This window comes from Stigmatopora nigra, chromosome 19, assembly GCF_051989575.1.
Source record: "Stigmatopora nigra isolate UIUO_SnigA chromosome 19, RoL_Snig_1.1, whole genome shotgun sequence".
Classification (NCBI taxonomy): Eukaryota; Metazoa; Chordata; class Actinopteri; order Syngnathiformes; family Syngnathidae; genus Stigmatopora; species Stigmatopora nigra.
The window spans coordinates 8,413,963-8,431,370 of NC_135526.1; the positions used below are offsets into that span (position 1 = coordinate 8,413,963).

The 17,408-nt window shown below is 39.2% G+C and overlaps 1 protein-coding gene across 1 annotated transcript; it reads right to left on the reverse strand.

Annotated features, from left to right (window-relative positions):
• Positions 1-2,859: 2,859 nt before the first annotated feature.
• LOC144212334 (insulin receptor substrate 1-B) lies at positions 2,860-15,794 on the reverse strand. The gene is made up of 3 exons (XM_077740115.1): positions 15,131-15,794; positions 10,472-13,483; positions 2,860-5,547 (listed from the first exon to the last, which is right to left on the reverse strand). The coding sequence occupies exons 1-3, from the start codon at positions 15,477-15,479 to the stop codon at positions 5,540-5,542; spliced, it is 3,369 nt and encodes a 1,122-aa protein (XP_077596241.1). The 5' UTR covers positions 15,480-15,794; the 3' UTR covers positions 2,860-5,539.
• Positions 15,795-17,408: the final 1,614 nt, after the last annotated feature.

A 17,408-nucleotide genomic window follows, 5' to 3' on the forward strand; every position in this document is an offset into this window, starting at 1 on the left:
ATCTTGATATTTTTGCAGTCTGCGGTTAGAGATTATTAGGGAATGTCTCAATATATATATTTTTAAATTGCATTGGATCTTGATCACTTATTTCAATTTTGTCGCAGTTCACCAATCTCAGGTGCAGTTTTGCACTGAAGAAAAAAATGATGGCTTCCATGAATCCTCATTGAAGATGTGATGTTATTCTTTTAGAGCAAACTCAAAAATGTAGCTTTTTTTTGTCTTTATTCTTGGTGTAAGTTTTAGTGTCTTAACTTGGATATCCTACTTTCAAGTGAGCAGACTGTTCGGCTAAATTATGGTGAAACTAAACTACATTAAAACAAAGTAAATCAGGAAAAAAAAAACTGATAATGAGTATGCATCCTAATTTTTGTAGGCACTTGAGCTCTAGATTTGACAAGTTTATACCACCGAAACAGTGTGTTCCCATTAGTGTTAAGTACTGCGAAAATTGCATAAAGAGAAGCTGTAAAATGCTGTCTCCATTGTGCAATTTTATAGTGTTGTCTGAGAATTCAGACCAATGATTATTACAGAGCAAAGTTCAACTACACTTATTTCTCATAAAATGTGGAAAGAGCAGACTCGGTTGCGATTTTCCAGAGTACAACAATTAAGTACCAAAGTACTAACCCAAGCAGTACCCTTGGGGTAAATGTGCCAGTGGTCATTTCACCCAAATATATAAATGTGACAGATGGATATACCTAATGTGGTGTGTGCACAACATTTTTATCAATCTGTGTGCAGTTTTATCTATAGTACTTGAAAATTGGGACAGTCTGCATGCTTTTCACAAACAGGAATAGTAATTTATTTAACTACAGGAGCCAAGCTCATGATTTAGTAAATCCAAAACTACATGTGTGAGAAATATAAAGTGGCACCTTGTCACGCAATAGTCTTGCCAATATACCATCTGGGATACCCTTAAAAATCTGGGATTAAAACATAAAGTCTGGCTAATACCTTTGAAAAGTCTGATCAGAGTTTCCTCATGAAAGTCAAGTCACATGTAATGAAAATGTTGCAATTTGGACTTTGATACACAATCAATAAAAGACTGACAAATGTGATTTTTCTTCTCTTTGCCTTTTTATATATAGAAAAAAAAACATTGATGTTGTCTACATCACAGACAAGTATCATCAAGATTCTGTTTGGAAAGAACTGGTCAAAGAATTGAATGAACCTCACTCACCCAAACTTCCCACCCATTTCCGACCCATCATTGAATTTCTCTGTACATGTGGTATTTTACATAGTTTGTATTGAATCTTTGTACATCATTATCAAAGTAGTATCAATAACTTTAAAATACATAAAATGCTCTTCCCTTTGTAATTACAGATGGCATCTTGATTGGACATACGGCATCATTTCCCACACTTAGAGTTCACCAAGTAGTAGTCGTTTCAGAGCTTTTACTGATATTTTGCTTCGATTTGATCACCTGTTGTGCTCTTAGACCGTCAGGGGTTTAACTACCAACTGTTTTGTCTGCAGTCTTTTGAGATTATGAGGTATAGTCAGAATGACTCCATAATCCCTAATTAGAAAAGAACCATTGAAGGAATAACAAAAAGATTATAAAGGACTGCTTCGACCAGGTCACCTGTTTAGTTCAATTACAAGTTGTTGGTGGTTACCGTATTTTCTGGACTATAAATCGCACCTGAGTATAAACCGCACCAGCCAAAAAAATGCATAATTAAGAAGGGAAAAAAAACATATATTAGTTGCACTGGAGTATAAATCGCATTTTTGGGGGTATTTGATAAAATCCAACAACAAAAACATACAGGTTACTTTAAAAGGCCGTTTAAAATAAAAATACAATGGAGAACAACAGGCTGAATAAGTGTACGGTATACTAACGTTACATGACTAACATGCCTGATAAAGTTAGTAACGACGTTACATATTAAGAGTTATTCAGATAACTCAAGTATAAAGAACATGCTAAGAAGTCTATCAGTTTAATTTTTATTAGTTTTCAGTCGCATATTTCACTATTTGAAAATAATGTAAAATAATATAATAATGTGTTCATAATTTCACACATAAATCGCACCCTGGGCCAAACTATGAGAAAAAACTGCGATTTATAATCCGTAAAATACGGTATTTTTTCATTCAGAAGTGCAAATGATTGGCAGTAAACAGGTGATTGATTCCATTAGTAGCATTTTTTCTCAAAATATATGGAGATAAAGTAAAAATAAACACTAAGATATTTCAGTTTTGTCGGAGTTTGCGTAAATGTATGCAGCGGATTAAAAAAAATAGTCTGCGTACACCGGGTTAAATTTTTACGATTGTGGAAAAAAATTTGAATCTAAAATAGTAATTTTACACTGTTAAACTGACCTTCATTTAAAAAAAGATCCAAGTTTTGTTCTTTTAATTTATTTTGTCTTGTTTTTTTAATTTATAACCCTAAATCTAACAGGATTTCAACAATAGCTAATGCATTTTTCCTCATGTCTCAACCCTCTCAACATCATTAATGCATCGTAAATATGATTCTAAATGTGGGAAAAGCTACCGGTGTGAAAAATACATCCTTTATACCCTGTATACACGCACCCAGAAAAACTCTGAATTTGGTCATATCACAGCATCATTATGTACTGACATTGTTCTTTTTTTTAAACATAGATATAGTCCTTCTTGATTTATTGTACATTGTGTTTAATATAAGCTTCAACTGGACAAAACCAGCCTTCAGTGGTTCTGGGTACTGTATGCAACCTGTCATAAACTCACATGAACATTATAAAATCACTCTTAAAAATGCTTCATTGAAAAATAAAAAACACATTTTGGCCCCGTAGCACTTCAACAAAATAATTCTTCTTTTTAAATCAGATTTTAAGATTGACTGACTGTATTTTCTTTTTTTTTTATGTTTTTCTTTTTTTTTTGTTACAGGTTAGCAATCTTACAGCAGCATAACCAATAGAAATAATACAAAGAGTGCCTTGTGAGAGGAACACATCAGGTCTTGAGATTTGGGTAAAGGCAGAAAAGAGCACTATTCACACCATTTGGGGGGGATATAATCCACATCCAAATATAGAAAAACAACACACACACACACAAGCGTGTTCATAGTGTACTAGCCCAGGTAAGCACTTAGCTGCTCTGAAGAGTTCAAATAACTTTCTCTCATGTTTGCTTTGAGGTTCAAGATACACTACAAGCCTAAACCAATACATACATTTCATTTGCAGCCTGATATGAGTCTGCTTTGTTACTATTTTATATACAAGAGCGAGATAGCTGTCGGGTAAAAACGTTGCACAAAGTCATTAGAAAAAAAGGATTCAAGATTAAAACGTATACAATTTAGAATCCACATGTTGTCCAGTGATATTTTTTTAGGATGAAACAGTGGCCCATGTGGTGAGTTTTGGGCTAAACCTCAACTTGACAAAGTCAAACAAGAGCAAGGGATGCTTACATAGTGGCTTAACTGTTAGGCACCCTAAAAAAAATAATCATGTTTTTAGATAAACAGTAAGGCAATTTTAAAAATTATTTGCTGATACCAATATGTTTCTCCACTCGTTTTTTTTTTGTATTGTCACTACCCATTGAAAGATTGTGTAAAACAGCTACAATCAAAAAAGAGGCACTTTATAAAAGCGTATATAGACATCTAGGCTAAATATCATTAACCAAAAATACTGTATGTATGCTGTATATTTTTGAATGACATGTGTCACATTATATTTGTGTAAACTAGTATGTAGATGATTTTAAAAAAAACAAAGAAAAACTGCTGTGTCGTAAATGCTGTTCTTTTGTATATTGTAGAATGAACAATATACATTGTTATAAAATGTTTAAAAAGTATTTGATAAACATTGTACACACTCCTTTATAGAATAGCAGTACATGTTAGTTAAATAAACAAAATGCTAAAACAGAAAATATGTCTTCTTGTTTCATTTTTTGTACCACATTTACAGATGGTGTAATGGAGTGAAGGCAACTTTTGTACCGATTCAGTTTGTCTGAGGTACTGAGTGTATACTTAGGACAGGTTGACCAACATTATTTTTGATTGGCCAATCGGTATGCACAAGGATGTATCGCTGCACAAAAAGCCATTGCAAATAAGAATAAATGCATCCTATTAGAGGTTCTTGAGTCAGGAATCCTGATGATATATGTATTTAATCACTTAAAATATTTAATGAACCTCAGGTGGAAAACCTGCGTTGTGGATTGAAATGATGGTGTTCTCTTTAAACCACAGGAGTTACTCAAAAGAGAGTTTAATTCAAATTTGAAATCCTTAACTTTATAGTTTGTTTTTCTGTGTGTGCGCATATATTGCAGACGTGATGTCATTTGAAATGGGCAACTAGTCTTATGAATTTTCATCTTGCAAATGATTCACGGGAACATAAAAAAGTGGGCTCTATACTGCATATTTTTGCTGTACTGATATTAATGTTAAGTATCAATTTCTTAAATCAAAACACAAACATGTTTCCCAATGGGTTGTAATGTTTATGTTGAAGCGCAGTACTTTGGTAGAATACCCACGTGTACTTCTAATAACACTATGGATTTTGATGAGTACAATATTACACATAAAATTAGTAGTAGTGAGATGTTTTATTGTTTTAATGTCTATGGTAACATACTCTCAGGGTTCCACTACGGGCAGAAATATTGACTTATAGCTCAATATTGCCTCTTCATTTATAGTTTTTCTTCGAAATTATTCAGTTTTTCTCATCTTAGAAAATAAAAGATAATTAGGGCAACTTGGAAGTGAATTGTCATAAAACTTTTGCATTTTGTTGTTTTTTCTTTTTCAAAAAGTTGAATTAAAAAAATATTATTATTATTTTACAGCTAACGAAAAGTTCTGAAGAAGCCTTATGGCTATAATGCAATTTGTATGTTTTTAGATAGACAAAGAACATAACTGGTTAAGCCATATTTCCATCATTTTTGTATGACATTTTTCAGAAAACGAACAAAAAATGGTGCGACACATAAGACAAAAACAAAGCCTATTAGGACTGAAGGCTACAATAGAACTCCATAAACTACAGGGATGACATTATGTGCCTTTGAATGGTCACATTTCATGACATTGACTTAGCTACCAATCACAATGGTGTCAATCACGTAGGCAATCCAACATAACGTGGGGCATTTTTAACCGACTTTATGGCTTTGCCCGATTGTCATAGTGCTTTGATGATGTCAAATGGATATAAAGCCGACCTGTAAACTTAAATAATCAGCCATCACCCTTCATCCGGTTGACTTTCTATCATCAGAGCAAAGCTTATTAACATTTCCTTACCTGGTGTGTTTGTGTGTGTGTGTGTGTGTGTGTGTTTGTGTACATGGGTGTGTTTTGGCACATGTTGAATTGTCAGAACATGGCGGACGAATGAGGAATGAGGTTTTTTTTTTGAGAGTTCCAGCATTTTGGACTCTTGAACAGTTGTGTTGTGGCAATAGATGTCACGTTGTTTTCCATCGTAGACTTGAGTACAAATCAACAATCTGGAAGAAAACAATGAAAAACATTTAGGAATTTGAGACGCAATTATTGAAAAAACATCAAATGGCATGCTTTATTGATTATTACTCAGGTTGTATTTATCATAACAGTAGGTTAGGTCCATCAGGTCATGAAGTTCTTTAAAACATTTACTCAGTGGCAGCTTTCGTAAACATCACATGACGTGCGGTATCTTTCTTGAATGATTTTAATGATAAGGGCCCCCGTGCAGAGTGGTGTGCAGGTTCACATTATGCAATTGCATGCAGAAAAGATCTGAGCATTGCAATAATCAGCTCACAGTGGCTATGACTGTGCCTCATAGTGATCCACAGAGACTGGACGACCCTCTCTTTATTAAAGAATAGCCTCGTAAAGCAAAGAGTTTGTACTTCAGGGGACACTTGGGGATAAAAGCGCTCATACATCAGCTTGACTCGGCTGACCACTTTTTTTTAGTTTTGTTTCCTTCTCCTAAGAGGAAAATGATGGCATGGAAAGTTTAATAGAAGACCAAATTTCATAGTTATTTTTATTTTCTTTTTATTCTCTCGGGATAGATTTCATGTTGTTTGTTTTGTTTTGTCTAAAACAAATGAGCTGAGTTAAGTATGTTATCATCAGCAATATAATTATTTTCTTCCAAGTTTTATTGAAGCTATTCAGTTTGAATTATATTTAGGATTTCTATATTTAACATACAGGAATACCTTGACATGCGAGTGCCTCGACATACGAGGAATTTGAGATACGAGACAAATTTTGAAATATGAACATACAGCTGATGCGAGAGGCTGCTCATAAGAACATCATGGGCACTGTCTTTCTGGTTGCAACTCCCTCGTGTAATATCTCTTTGAGTACTGGGCGGAGCGTTGCATTTTTTTCAGTGTTTTTTTTCCCCCGTTAGCCAGTGCGAATGGCCGAGCTCGTTCGCTAATACGAGAGGAGTACTACTTCCCGAAGAACAATTAACTACTACATTAAGTGAAAAACGCACTTGGTTTGCAGTCCCCCTCTTCCCCCACAAAATTCCATCATTTCTACTATTATGAGTAATTTTTAACAGGAAAATAAATGTTTTCTGAAATTAATGCATGGCTTTATCTTAATTACATTAGAAGTAATAATTGTATAAACTGAGTTTGGTGGTATAATGAGTTTAATCCTATGTGGATTATATTGGGTTTTCTCTAGTTTCCGCATATCGCATTATGAACGCAATACCTTTGTAATAATCGAGAGAAAATAAATGATTTAGTTTGACAGGTAACAACCGTGTGTCAAACTTTTAAAACATGAACTGCAAGTGTGCGCAAAATTGTACGTTTGGAGACTAAATAGCTGATACATGTTACTGAACTGTCCAACATCTACCCAAACACCCTCACTCAAAACAACATACAGTACATATAAATTACATTATATTTGGTAGCATGTAAGCCACAATCACCAAGTTAGCAAGTGGTCGTGCGTTATCCTATTGTGAAGACATTTGTGTGCATCGTTTCGGGAATATTTTGAAGGGAAGACAAAAAGCAAACAACCCTGGATAGGTTGCATTTAAAATTCAGGGTGAAGGCAAATAGAGCCAGAAGAAAAGCATAAAAAATTAAAACTAAATTAGAATTAAGTTTAGTGTAAGGTTAGACTAAACTTGTTTTTGAGTATGTCTGCATCGTAATCCAAGTTTATTTAAATTGGTTTGTTATGTTACGAGCATGTTGCTTGTTTTTGCCCTAATGGTCATTTATGAACTAAAACAACTAGTTACTAGTTACTTTTAATAGTCTGAAATCATAGAAGTCTGATCAGTATCATATCAGTATCGGAAAGACACATCACTAAAGGATCAGAAGTAAAAAAAATATCTATACATGGGGAAATCCTAAAACTGCTGATTGAGGCAATTGGGAGTCCGTCATGAGTCACCTTTCTGGAATATCGGAAAAAACTTGAGAGCTTTTGGGTCCAAATATCCAGGTTCTGCATCCAGACTAATCAAAAGTTAAAAGAAAAAAATGAATTTTGCTTATATTTAGCAATGTAAAGTCATTACAGTCCTTGGCTCTTTTTAAACACCAAAACAAGTCTGTTGAAGGTTAATAATCTTCTATTCCAGTGTGTCATTAAGCTGTATAAAAGGTGACTGATTATATTGTAAGTAAATTAAATCAACGTGAGAAGGATTCAGTCACGTCTGCTCCAAAGCAAGCTGCACATCTACCAGAATTCTGCAAAATATTGTACCATTAATTGATCCGACTCCCACTCTCAAAGATGAATTAAAACCCCAGAAGGAAGGAAACAACTGCATTTATTTGCGATGTTCATGAAACATTTCACGTGGAAGTCATTGATAAATAATTATTAACAGCATTATGTGAGGAATTGAATGCTTATTGTGTAGTCTGAATATATGCATGTACCATCGACAAGAAGCTGCACATCCGCACGAGTCTCGGTGGAATAATCTATAGAAGCTATTGACAGAATATTAAAACAGTTTTCATCGCTATTCATGTAAAATGCATAAACCCGTCCTCGCAATAAAGGGGCAATTATTACACTCTGATCACGCATGTATTGGATAAATCAATTATGCAAATGTAAAGTGAATGAATAAATTAGATGCACAAATTCTATGTTCTTAATGAATATTTTATGTTCTGGGTTTTTATAGAGAGGAAATGTGTTTCTTTGGCTATCAAATAACCCTGTGAACACTACAATGTCAAAATAGACCATCCGTATAATTCTCCATTTACAAAGTTACTATGCTTTGTTTTGGCTGAAAGAAAGACAGTTCATTGAAATCTTTCAAATATAATTAAGGTTATCCGGTGGCGATTTAGGTGCATTTTAGACCAGTGTTTCCCAACCTTTTTTGAGCTGCGGCACACTTTTTGCATTGAAAACATCTCAAGGGAACGCACCATCTAAAAATCTTTTATTTTAAACTATACATATATTAACAGTAGTAAGTTTTATCAGCAGGAATCACATAAACCTCCAAAATTATTCCAAAATCGATTTTTTTTTTTTTACACAAAAGTTGATGTCTGCGTACCTTAAACAACTTCCGGTTCGAGTGATGCAAAAATAAGTAATGTCATGTTTTTAACTGCATAATTTTATGACTTTTCTCCAAATATTACTTAAATCTGCTAATATTATGGGAAAAAATGTGCTCTAAAAGACTTTACCTACCCAAAAGTTGATGCCCTAGAAACCAAAAGACGCCCGGTTCATGTTAGACAAAAATAAGCAACAAAATGACTGTTTACTGTTACTTTAATTCCAAGTTTTTGAATCATTGTTTTTCCCATGAAATGATTTTGCCTTTTCACCTTTTACTCTTGTCACTGAGACAGCCTTTTAAAGCAATTATAAACCATAACCACAATAATAAACTTAGCAAAACTAAACAAGAGTGTAGTAATTAAAAATGCTTGAAATCGTGCCTAGACTTTATTATATTTAGCATTTCTTGGCGTAAGACAACCACAGATTTCTAATGCGCTTGAGTACACTAGACAATCCATCAAAACTACACTTAACCATTATATGACTTTGAACCATGCACAGCAGGATGTGAGACTTGAAGGTTGCCATGTGAACTCGTGCGGTGGACAACTCGCCCACATGCACGGACAAATACCTTCCTGGTGTTCTCTTCTTGCCTATCACCATTTAACTAAAAGGTTCATTACCAGCAGCAGACACATCAATTTGTGACGCTCTCACTCAACTCCCACTTGTCATAATGAGAAACCTTGCAGACAACCCACAGTTTATAAGCCTTAGCATGCTAATATACACGCCTGACTGTGTGCGGTAAAACCCAAGTTTTACTTGCAACCGATAGCATTGGGCATAGTTACAAGTGATCACCACTCCAACGGATCAACGTCTTTCCAACTTTCCAGGCAAACATGAAGAATTATTTTTCAGGATTGGTCTAAATGTCTATCGAGAATCATACTAATTTTGAAACGTTTAAGCATTTTTATCTATCGATCTATCTACTATACAGTATATATGTCTTTTTCCTGAATCAGACAGACTAACCAACATCAGACCACCCTCAACTCACTCAACATAATCGAATGTCTAGGGAAGTTTCCTTTGGACAAAAATAGTGCTTTTGTGGAGCCCATAGGCAATTCTTTTAGGGGGAGGCCTTGTGCAGGGAGTCTTCAGGTTATAACGCCATCATCCTGAAATGTTTTAACTGTATGAAGTCCATGCTTTGTCCACTATTAAACCCCTAGCCCAATATTTTCTGTTTAGCTATTGCATACTGCTTGTCTGTGTTTGTGGGCTGAGAGTATCTTTACCCTTTTCGCCCTCGATTTTTCACATTGTGAACCCAAATACATAAAATTGGTCTTTTAGGTTCAGACAAAGGAATAGAAATTACCATGGAAACCAAGCTTAACATCTCAAAAAGAACAGAGAACGGGGAGAGATAGTGATTGACACCTCAGTAATGATAGGCTGCGTTAAGACCAAAATATAAAGCGTCATGTTAAAACGCCACAAATGCAAAGTAGCGTTCACACAGACCTTATTTCCCCGATAGTAAAGGGAAAAAAAAAAACCTTCCAGTCACGAAACCTAAAAATGAGGACAGGAATCATACATTGGGTTGTATTTATGCTATTCATGTTGCAATTTTGATGTGTTGAGTGCTGTGTGTAAACCATGAACCATTGGAAAGCCTAATTCCCCCATCCACCTCTAAGCAGCAATGGTAAGTACCGCACTTTAAAAAAAAAAAAATATTTTATCGAAGTATTTTGAGGTCAATTTAAACTGAAATCCGATATTGTCAATGTGAGAATGGGACATAATTCATAGACAAAGTTGTTCCTCAATCAACTCAATAAACAAAATTCTTGTGTCAATGAGTAAGCACCTTACCTCGATCATCTTTCCTCCCGATTTGGTGCGCTCTCCGTTCCTCTGACTTATAGAAGTCAATACTGGCATACGTATTTAGGCTAGAGCCAGCAACAGCGCCCATAGCACCTGCACCCATGGTGTAGGCAGCAGAGGAACGCTCAGCTCCCGCTTGAGGGCTCTCCTTAATGGCCAAGTCAAGGTCGATATAGTTAAGGCCTTGTTCAGCAGAAGCTTGTGGAGGTGGCGTCTCGGACAAACTGGCTGCCTGACTGCTTTCCCATAGCAAAGTGTCCGAAGTGTGCCGGTGGCCCGGCGGCTGGCCCCCCTCTAGGAAGGTGCTAGTGGTGGAGGATAGGTGTTGAGGCACAGAGGGAGGGGAGGTAAAGGGCTCTGAATGATGACCCCGTCGACCCAGACTGTTGCTCCGGACAAGTCTGCTGCCATGTTCGGGTGACAGGAAGGTCGTGACTGGAGAAAACCCCAGGCCCGCCTCCTCTTCCACAGAGACAGGAGGACCTGAGTGGGTGGCAGGTCTTGCTGAAAGGCTGGGATCTGAAATGTTGTTGTCAATGAATGAATTAAGGGTGTCTGCTGCTGTCTTTCCTTTGGATCGATACACTGAGTTTTCATCTGTTCCCAGGGGAGATGATGCGCCATGTTCCCGCCGGACAACAGGGGAGACAGCCAGTGGACTCTGTGGGGGGTTGAATGTTGACCTTAGGGGAGTTGAGCACTTCCCTAGTTCCATGCTGACATACTCAGAAGATGTAGACAAGGGTGCAGAGAAGCTACGAGGAAGGTTAACAACACTGTCAGTGGAGAGGAGAGGCTGGTTTGAGGGTCGGAGAGTTCCGTGAATTATGTCTTGCGCTCTATCTGTCACTGCATGTCTTCTGCCACTGTAACTATTGTCTTCCTTAAAGACAATACTGACATACTCACCAACATTGTGAGCCACCATTGGGGGTAGATTCTCCTTGACCCGAGGCAAGGTGTTCGCTTTAGCAATGTCTGAAGACACACTAAGTGGCCGAGCCCTCCTTTGTTGCTTCGGGCTCTTGGAGCTCGATCCACGTTTGGGTAGGGGACGGCCATCTATGGTGCATGTTCCAGCATTCTTGTACAAACTTAACCCTTTCCCTGCAGAGACAGTCTTGTCCTCCAGGCTTTCACTGCTGGCTGAGCTTGAGGAAAAGGAAGAGGAGGACATTGAGAGTTGGAAACCTCCTGTGGGCACTGCTCCTGTTTTGCTTCTCTTGTTGAAACCTGCTCCTCCAACGACTCCAGCACTGTCTTTTTTGCAATCCCCTTTGTTTAAGTCCTCCTCAAAGCGGCTGTAAAGAGTATGCTGATACGCTCGGGGCAGAGAAAAATAAGAATTAAACATTTTTGGTTGTAGTTGGTGCTGTTCAGGGTGTGAAGGTGGCGTGCTACAGGCAGAGCGGCTACTAACGGGCGAGACGTTCATGTAGTCGTTGGAAGCCCGGTTCTCCGAGCTCACCCTATTATCCCACATACCCATTCCATGCAATTCTGTGCCGGTACTACTATTAGGGGACATGACCATGTAGCCCTCTGAGCTAGGCTGCCGCATGTGCTGAGGCGGGGACACGCTGTTGTTTGGCGTCATGGCCATGTATTCATCGTCTCCCGCTGGAGATGTGACTCCAGGTAGCATAGACATGTACCCGCTATCTGATGGAGCTCTTGTGTTTGCTTCTCTTCTTTTGTCAAATCTTTTACAGTTGTCCCCTCCCCCATCGCGTCGGTCGCACCCCATGGTCACGCTATCAGAGACTACCCTGTTCACATTCTGTGACATGATGGCATATTCTTCATTGTTCTCGTCGTCATCTTTCCGATGCAGGACCAGTCGTTCGTGGGTGGCCAAAGGCAGAGAAGCTCTTTTACTCAATAGTCTCCGTTCCGCCTCAGAATCTCGACTGGATGAGCGCCGAAGAATACGCCTGCCTTTGGAGCGATGATGGGAACCGAGAAGCCCCTCTCGCTGACCCATGACTATGTAGCTCGAGGTTCCTTCACCGTGCCCGTGGTGGGGAGCCATACTTGGCACGAGCAGCGAGTGTTCGCTGGGACTGGAGCCGTATTCGTCCGAGGAGCCGTAATCGCTGGGTGAACCTGAAACAGAAACTCTCTGAGATACGCGGGAGTAGGAGCACACTGTCATACCTCCTGCTGCCGCGCCCACAAGGCCACACTCGGAGCCGTGTCCAGAACTGGAGGACAGGCTCGGAGCAGGAGATGGAGCAGGGTTTGGCGTGTAGCGAGCGAGGCTAAGGGTAATCTTTGCCGGAGTGGGGGCCCTAGTGGGTTTGGGCCTCAGCGTTGGTGTGGTTGAGCAGGATCCGTTGAGACTCGGGCTGGAGCTGGCCCATGTTGACCTAGTGCTCACCCCGCTCTCCTCAGACCTGGCGCCAATGCTAGCCGTCCGGGCCCGCGGGAACCCGTGGCGTGACGTCGGCGAGGTGCTGGTACTGCTCCCGCCTGGGGTCTCTGTGCGAGCCCGCCTAGTGAAGCCCACCTGGCTGGGTGGAAGATTGGGATGATGACGGCGACTTGGAACGCTGATGGGGTTTGAAGCAGTTCCACCACCGCACGACGTCCCCACAGACTGGGATTTACTGCGCTGACGGAACTCCTCGCTAAGAGCTTTCATGGCCTCAAGCAAGGTCTCGTGCATATTCTGAGCCACCACAGAATCATCCACTTGCATCCAAAACTCCCCCGGCCCGGTTATGGCTGAACGGCCCACTTCAATGAAGAAAAAGTTTTCTGAATGGCCACACCTGCGAACATTCATCAACTGCAGCACCACGGCAGCCACATCAGAATTGATTTTGACAAAGTTGACTGTCTTGTCAGTTAGGCACAGGCGGTAGATGCCTACTAAATTCCTGGCATGTCCAAGGCCTTTTGGCCAAACTTTAACCTGCCACACTTCCTTAAAAGATGGAATCGGAGACGGAGAGCTACACTCGCCACTACTTCCGTAGTCATCAGGCGATTTACCTGAAATGAACAGAAAGGACATGGATGAGGGATCCCACTAAAAAGATGGATGGGAATAAATATAAATAACACTAAAAATACATTATCCAAATAATGTGCTCTAAGGATATACAATGTGTTCCCTTATAAATATTGCTCAAAGGTTATCAAACAAAAAGTCAAACACAAATAAAAATAATCAGTCACTCATGACCACATTATTTGTCTATGATTACATAACATGGTACACATTAGATGAAAAAAATTCTGAACTGATGCCAACATATTTCCTTCTCCTCTCTATCTCTCTATATGCATATACACATACATGTGCATATGTATGTATATATATATATATATATATATATATATATATATATATATATATATATATATATATATATATATATATATATATATATATATATATATATATATATATATATATATATATATATATATATATATATATATATATATATATATATATATATATATATATATATATATATATATATATATATATATATATATATATATATATATATATATATATATATATATATATATATATATATATATATATATATATATATATATATATATATATATATATATATATATATATATATATATATATATATATATATATATATATATATATATATATATATATATATAATATGCAAGCTCCATGTAAATAAACGATATGGTGAAAATCTTTTCAAAAATATAAAACAAACTGTCCAATTATTCTTGCCCCCTTGCTTTTTCATCCACCAAAGAGTCACTACTTTCCTCCCACTATTTAAACATGTGCAAAGGAACCGCGATAGCCATCGTATTAATTCCAAGCAACATAAAATACCCCACAAATCCAAGAAAATGAAAATGTCGGATTAAACCATCTCACGCCATAAAAGTCTCAGACATTACTTGAAGAAAAAATGGCTTCTTCCCATTTACCAGTCACTTCCCAGCATTTACGCATGGTGCAGAGCTGGGAAAGCCCATTGGTGGGGAGGGGGAAGGGGGGTCGCGGCGTGGTACTGATGGTGCTGTTCGTCTTGCATAAACGTAAACAACACGAGGAGACCCGCATAGAAACAGGCCCATTCTACCTTTTCCCCCTTTTAAAACATGTGCAGAGCAAGGATGCTCGGTGATGTCGCCTCGTGCACAAATGTAGGTTATTAGAAGCGGACGGGCGGGCGGTTTCTCGGGCTCGTGCAGAAAAACAACAACACAAGCCGGAGCGCTCCGCGATAGGCTAGCGCTATATGATGCATCCCGCGGATGGTTGCTATATGCCCTCTGCGCCATGCAAAAATACGGCTGCGCCTCATTTGCTCTATTACTACACTCAAGGCGCATCGTGTTCTATTCCAGACGGTTGCATGTGTTTGCACCAACAACACTCGACCCCCACACCCTCAAAACACACGGCTTTCTTCATTTAGATAGCAATTTTGGTGCATTTATTTCATTGGCGGATGGAGCGCTAAATATGAATTTTAGACGGGCAATGCCATTGAGTGCATCCGCCAATGCCCATGCGGGCAGATGGGGAGCAAAAAACAGCCCGAGGCTGGATGGGCCCGACGCGGACACACAGAGAGAGCAGATATTGCACTTTTGTTGTTGTTATTGTTTTTTTTAACATCTTACAATTGCATTGGAGGTCCAGCATGGCTTGGTACCACTCGTTTTGGATCTCCTCGCTGTCCGCGGCGATGGCGAAGCTCTCACTGCGGGTGTAGAGCACGATCAGGTGCTTGTTCTTGGAATCGGCCCGCTTGTTGATGTTGAAGCATGTCTCCAGGTTCAGTACTTTCTTAGGCACGGGAGATTTGCTGCGGAATTTCTTCTCATTCTCGTAATACTCCAAGCGAGCGGGACCACGCTCCGAGGCCGCCCGAAGCACGAAGAAGCGCCGGTGCATGGATTTATGCTTGCGGAGGTAGCCGCTTCTGTGCACGTCTTCATCATTCTGCAGATCGGCGCCTGGGTTCTCCATGGCTGGACCGAAAAACACTGGCGATGTCGAAGAGCCGAGCTGACCATGTGAAGTCCTCGCAACTACATGCCTCCTCCTCCTCGTTTCGCTCCCCGCGTTGCGTCCCCCTCGCTCAAGGCTTCAAGCATGTGCGCGGTGGGGATTATGATGGAGAACCGAGCCGGAGTCTGGCCACCGGGCGGCAAGAGGATTCCGAACGGCGTCCTCTGCAGTCCAGCCCGGTTCGAATCCCCAATGCAACCGACCGCGGGTGCAACGTCAGCCGCGTAGCGACGTCTGCTCGCCTCCACCTGTCTGACTGAGGCTGCAGCCCAGTCTACAGGCACCCCCATCAAGTTGACGTCATTCCAGCTAGACATCCGTTGACGGTTTTCCACAATAAAAGCAGCAATGCTGCGGGATCTCGTCTGTACTGTCATCCAAAAACGTCTCAAGGAGTGGCAATATTTTGCCTTGCAATTGAATTGATATAATACGTTGGATAAACACAATTTTACCACAAATCATCATGTTTAATAGAAATAAGTAGACATTAAGAAAATACCCCTTTTACAGAAAAGTTCAGCGTTTACCACACTTTATCATGATCCCTGTATGGCAGGGGTCGGGACCCTTTTTGACAGAGAGAGCCATAAACAATTCATATTTTCAAATGTTATTCCTTGAGAGCCATGCTCCGAATTTAAAAATAAATTGCTGTGCATTTTTGGTCATTTTGTCACTTGTAAAGACCAAAAGTCTCTGAATTATTTTGACAACATTGCTACACTTGCTAATCAAAGAGTATCAGTGAGAGTATGCATGCTCTAAATTAAAAAAAATGTATATGATTTTCAATGCCACAGTACTTTCACCAGGTGTTTCCATATTTGACCTCGATTTGCGACTGTCAAAAGAACCACATATGGCTCCCGAGCCATAGGTACCCAACCCCTGGCCATAGACTACGAGTGATAATATTTCGAAACTTGCAATGCAATACAAGTCTATACAACAATGTTAAAGTTAAAACAACATCGATAATCTTTATCACTAACCCACAAAGGCCTGGGGAGTACCTGCAAACTCCACACAGCCGGACTGACCAAGATTTGAACTTAGGACCCCGGAGCTTTGAGGCCGACATGCTAGCCACTCACCCGCCTTAAAAATCATTTAAAAACAAACACATTATTTTAACGTATAATATTAATTTTAATAAACACAGATTCAATTTGATGAAACTAAAATGGAAACAAACAGAAATACACTGTAATTAAGGCCACAGATAACACTAACACAGGGGTGGGCAAAGCGGTCTTCGAGGACCACCGTGGGTGCAGGTTTTTTTTGTTCCAACCAATCCAGCACATACATTTTAACCAATTAGATTTCTGCAGAAAACAAGAAGCACCTGACTGCAATTCACTGATTGCACTTGTAGGACACCAGATTGGTGAAAAGGGGCCCTCTTTATGGTTTGAAATGAAAATCTGCACCCACTGTGGCCCGTTGTGGAATAGTTTGCCTACCCCTGCTCCAACCTTTATATCAGGGGTGGGCATACTATTCCACAAAGGGCCACAGTTGGTGCGGGTTTTCATTCCAACTTATAAAGAGGACACCTTTTTGCCAACGCTTTATATTCATTCAGACATTGCTGCTTTTTAATGCCAGCCTCTTCCAGTAAACAAGGATTGGACATCTAGGGACATCCATTGAGTTACATCAATAAATTAGCAGCACCAGCTCTTACATATAAATATGGGTATATATATATGAAAAAAAAAATTCCAAAAAATAATTAAAAAGAAAAAAAACTTGTACATCAATATAAGGGTGTCATTTGTGTATGCCTATCTGAAAAACCCTAACCTATTAACTCTTTGGCTGCCATTGACGGTAATACACGTCCAATTCATTTGTACTGGGTGGGGCTGGCAACAATAT

Bases quoted from the DNA above. Each gene is read 5' to 3' on its own strand.
- LOC144212334 (XM_077740115.1), bottom strand. From the start codon at position 15,479: ATGGAGAACCCAGGCGCCGATCTGCAGAATGATGAAGACGTGCACAGA. The intron at 13,484-15,130 runs GTAAGATGTTAA...TGTTCATTTCAG, and splicing joins GCTGGACCTCCAATGCAATT to GTAAATCGCCTGATGACTAC.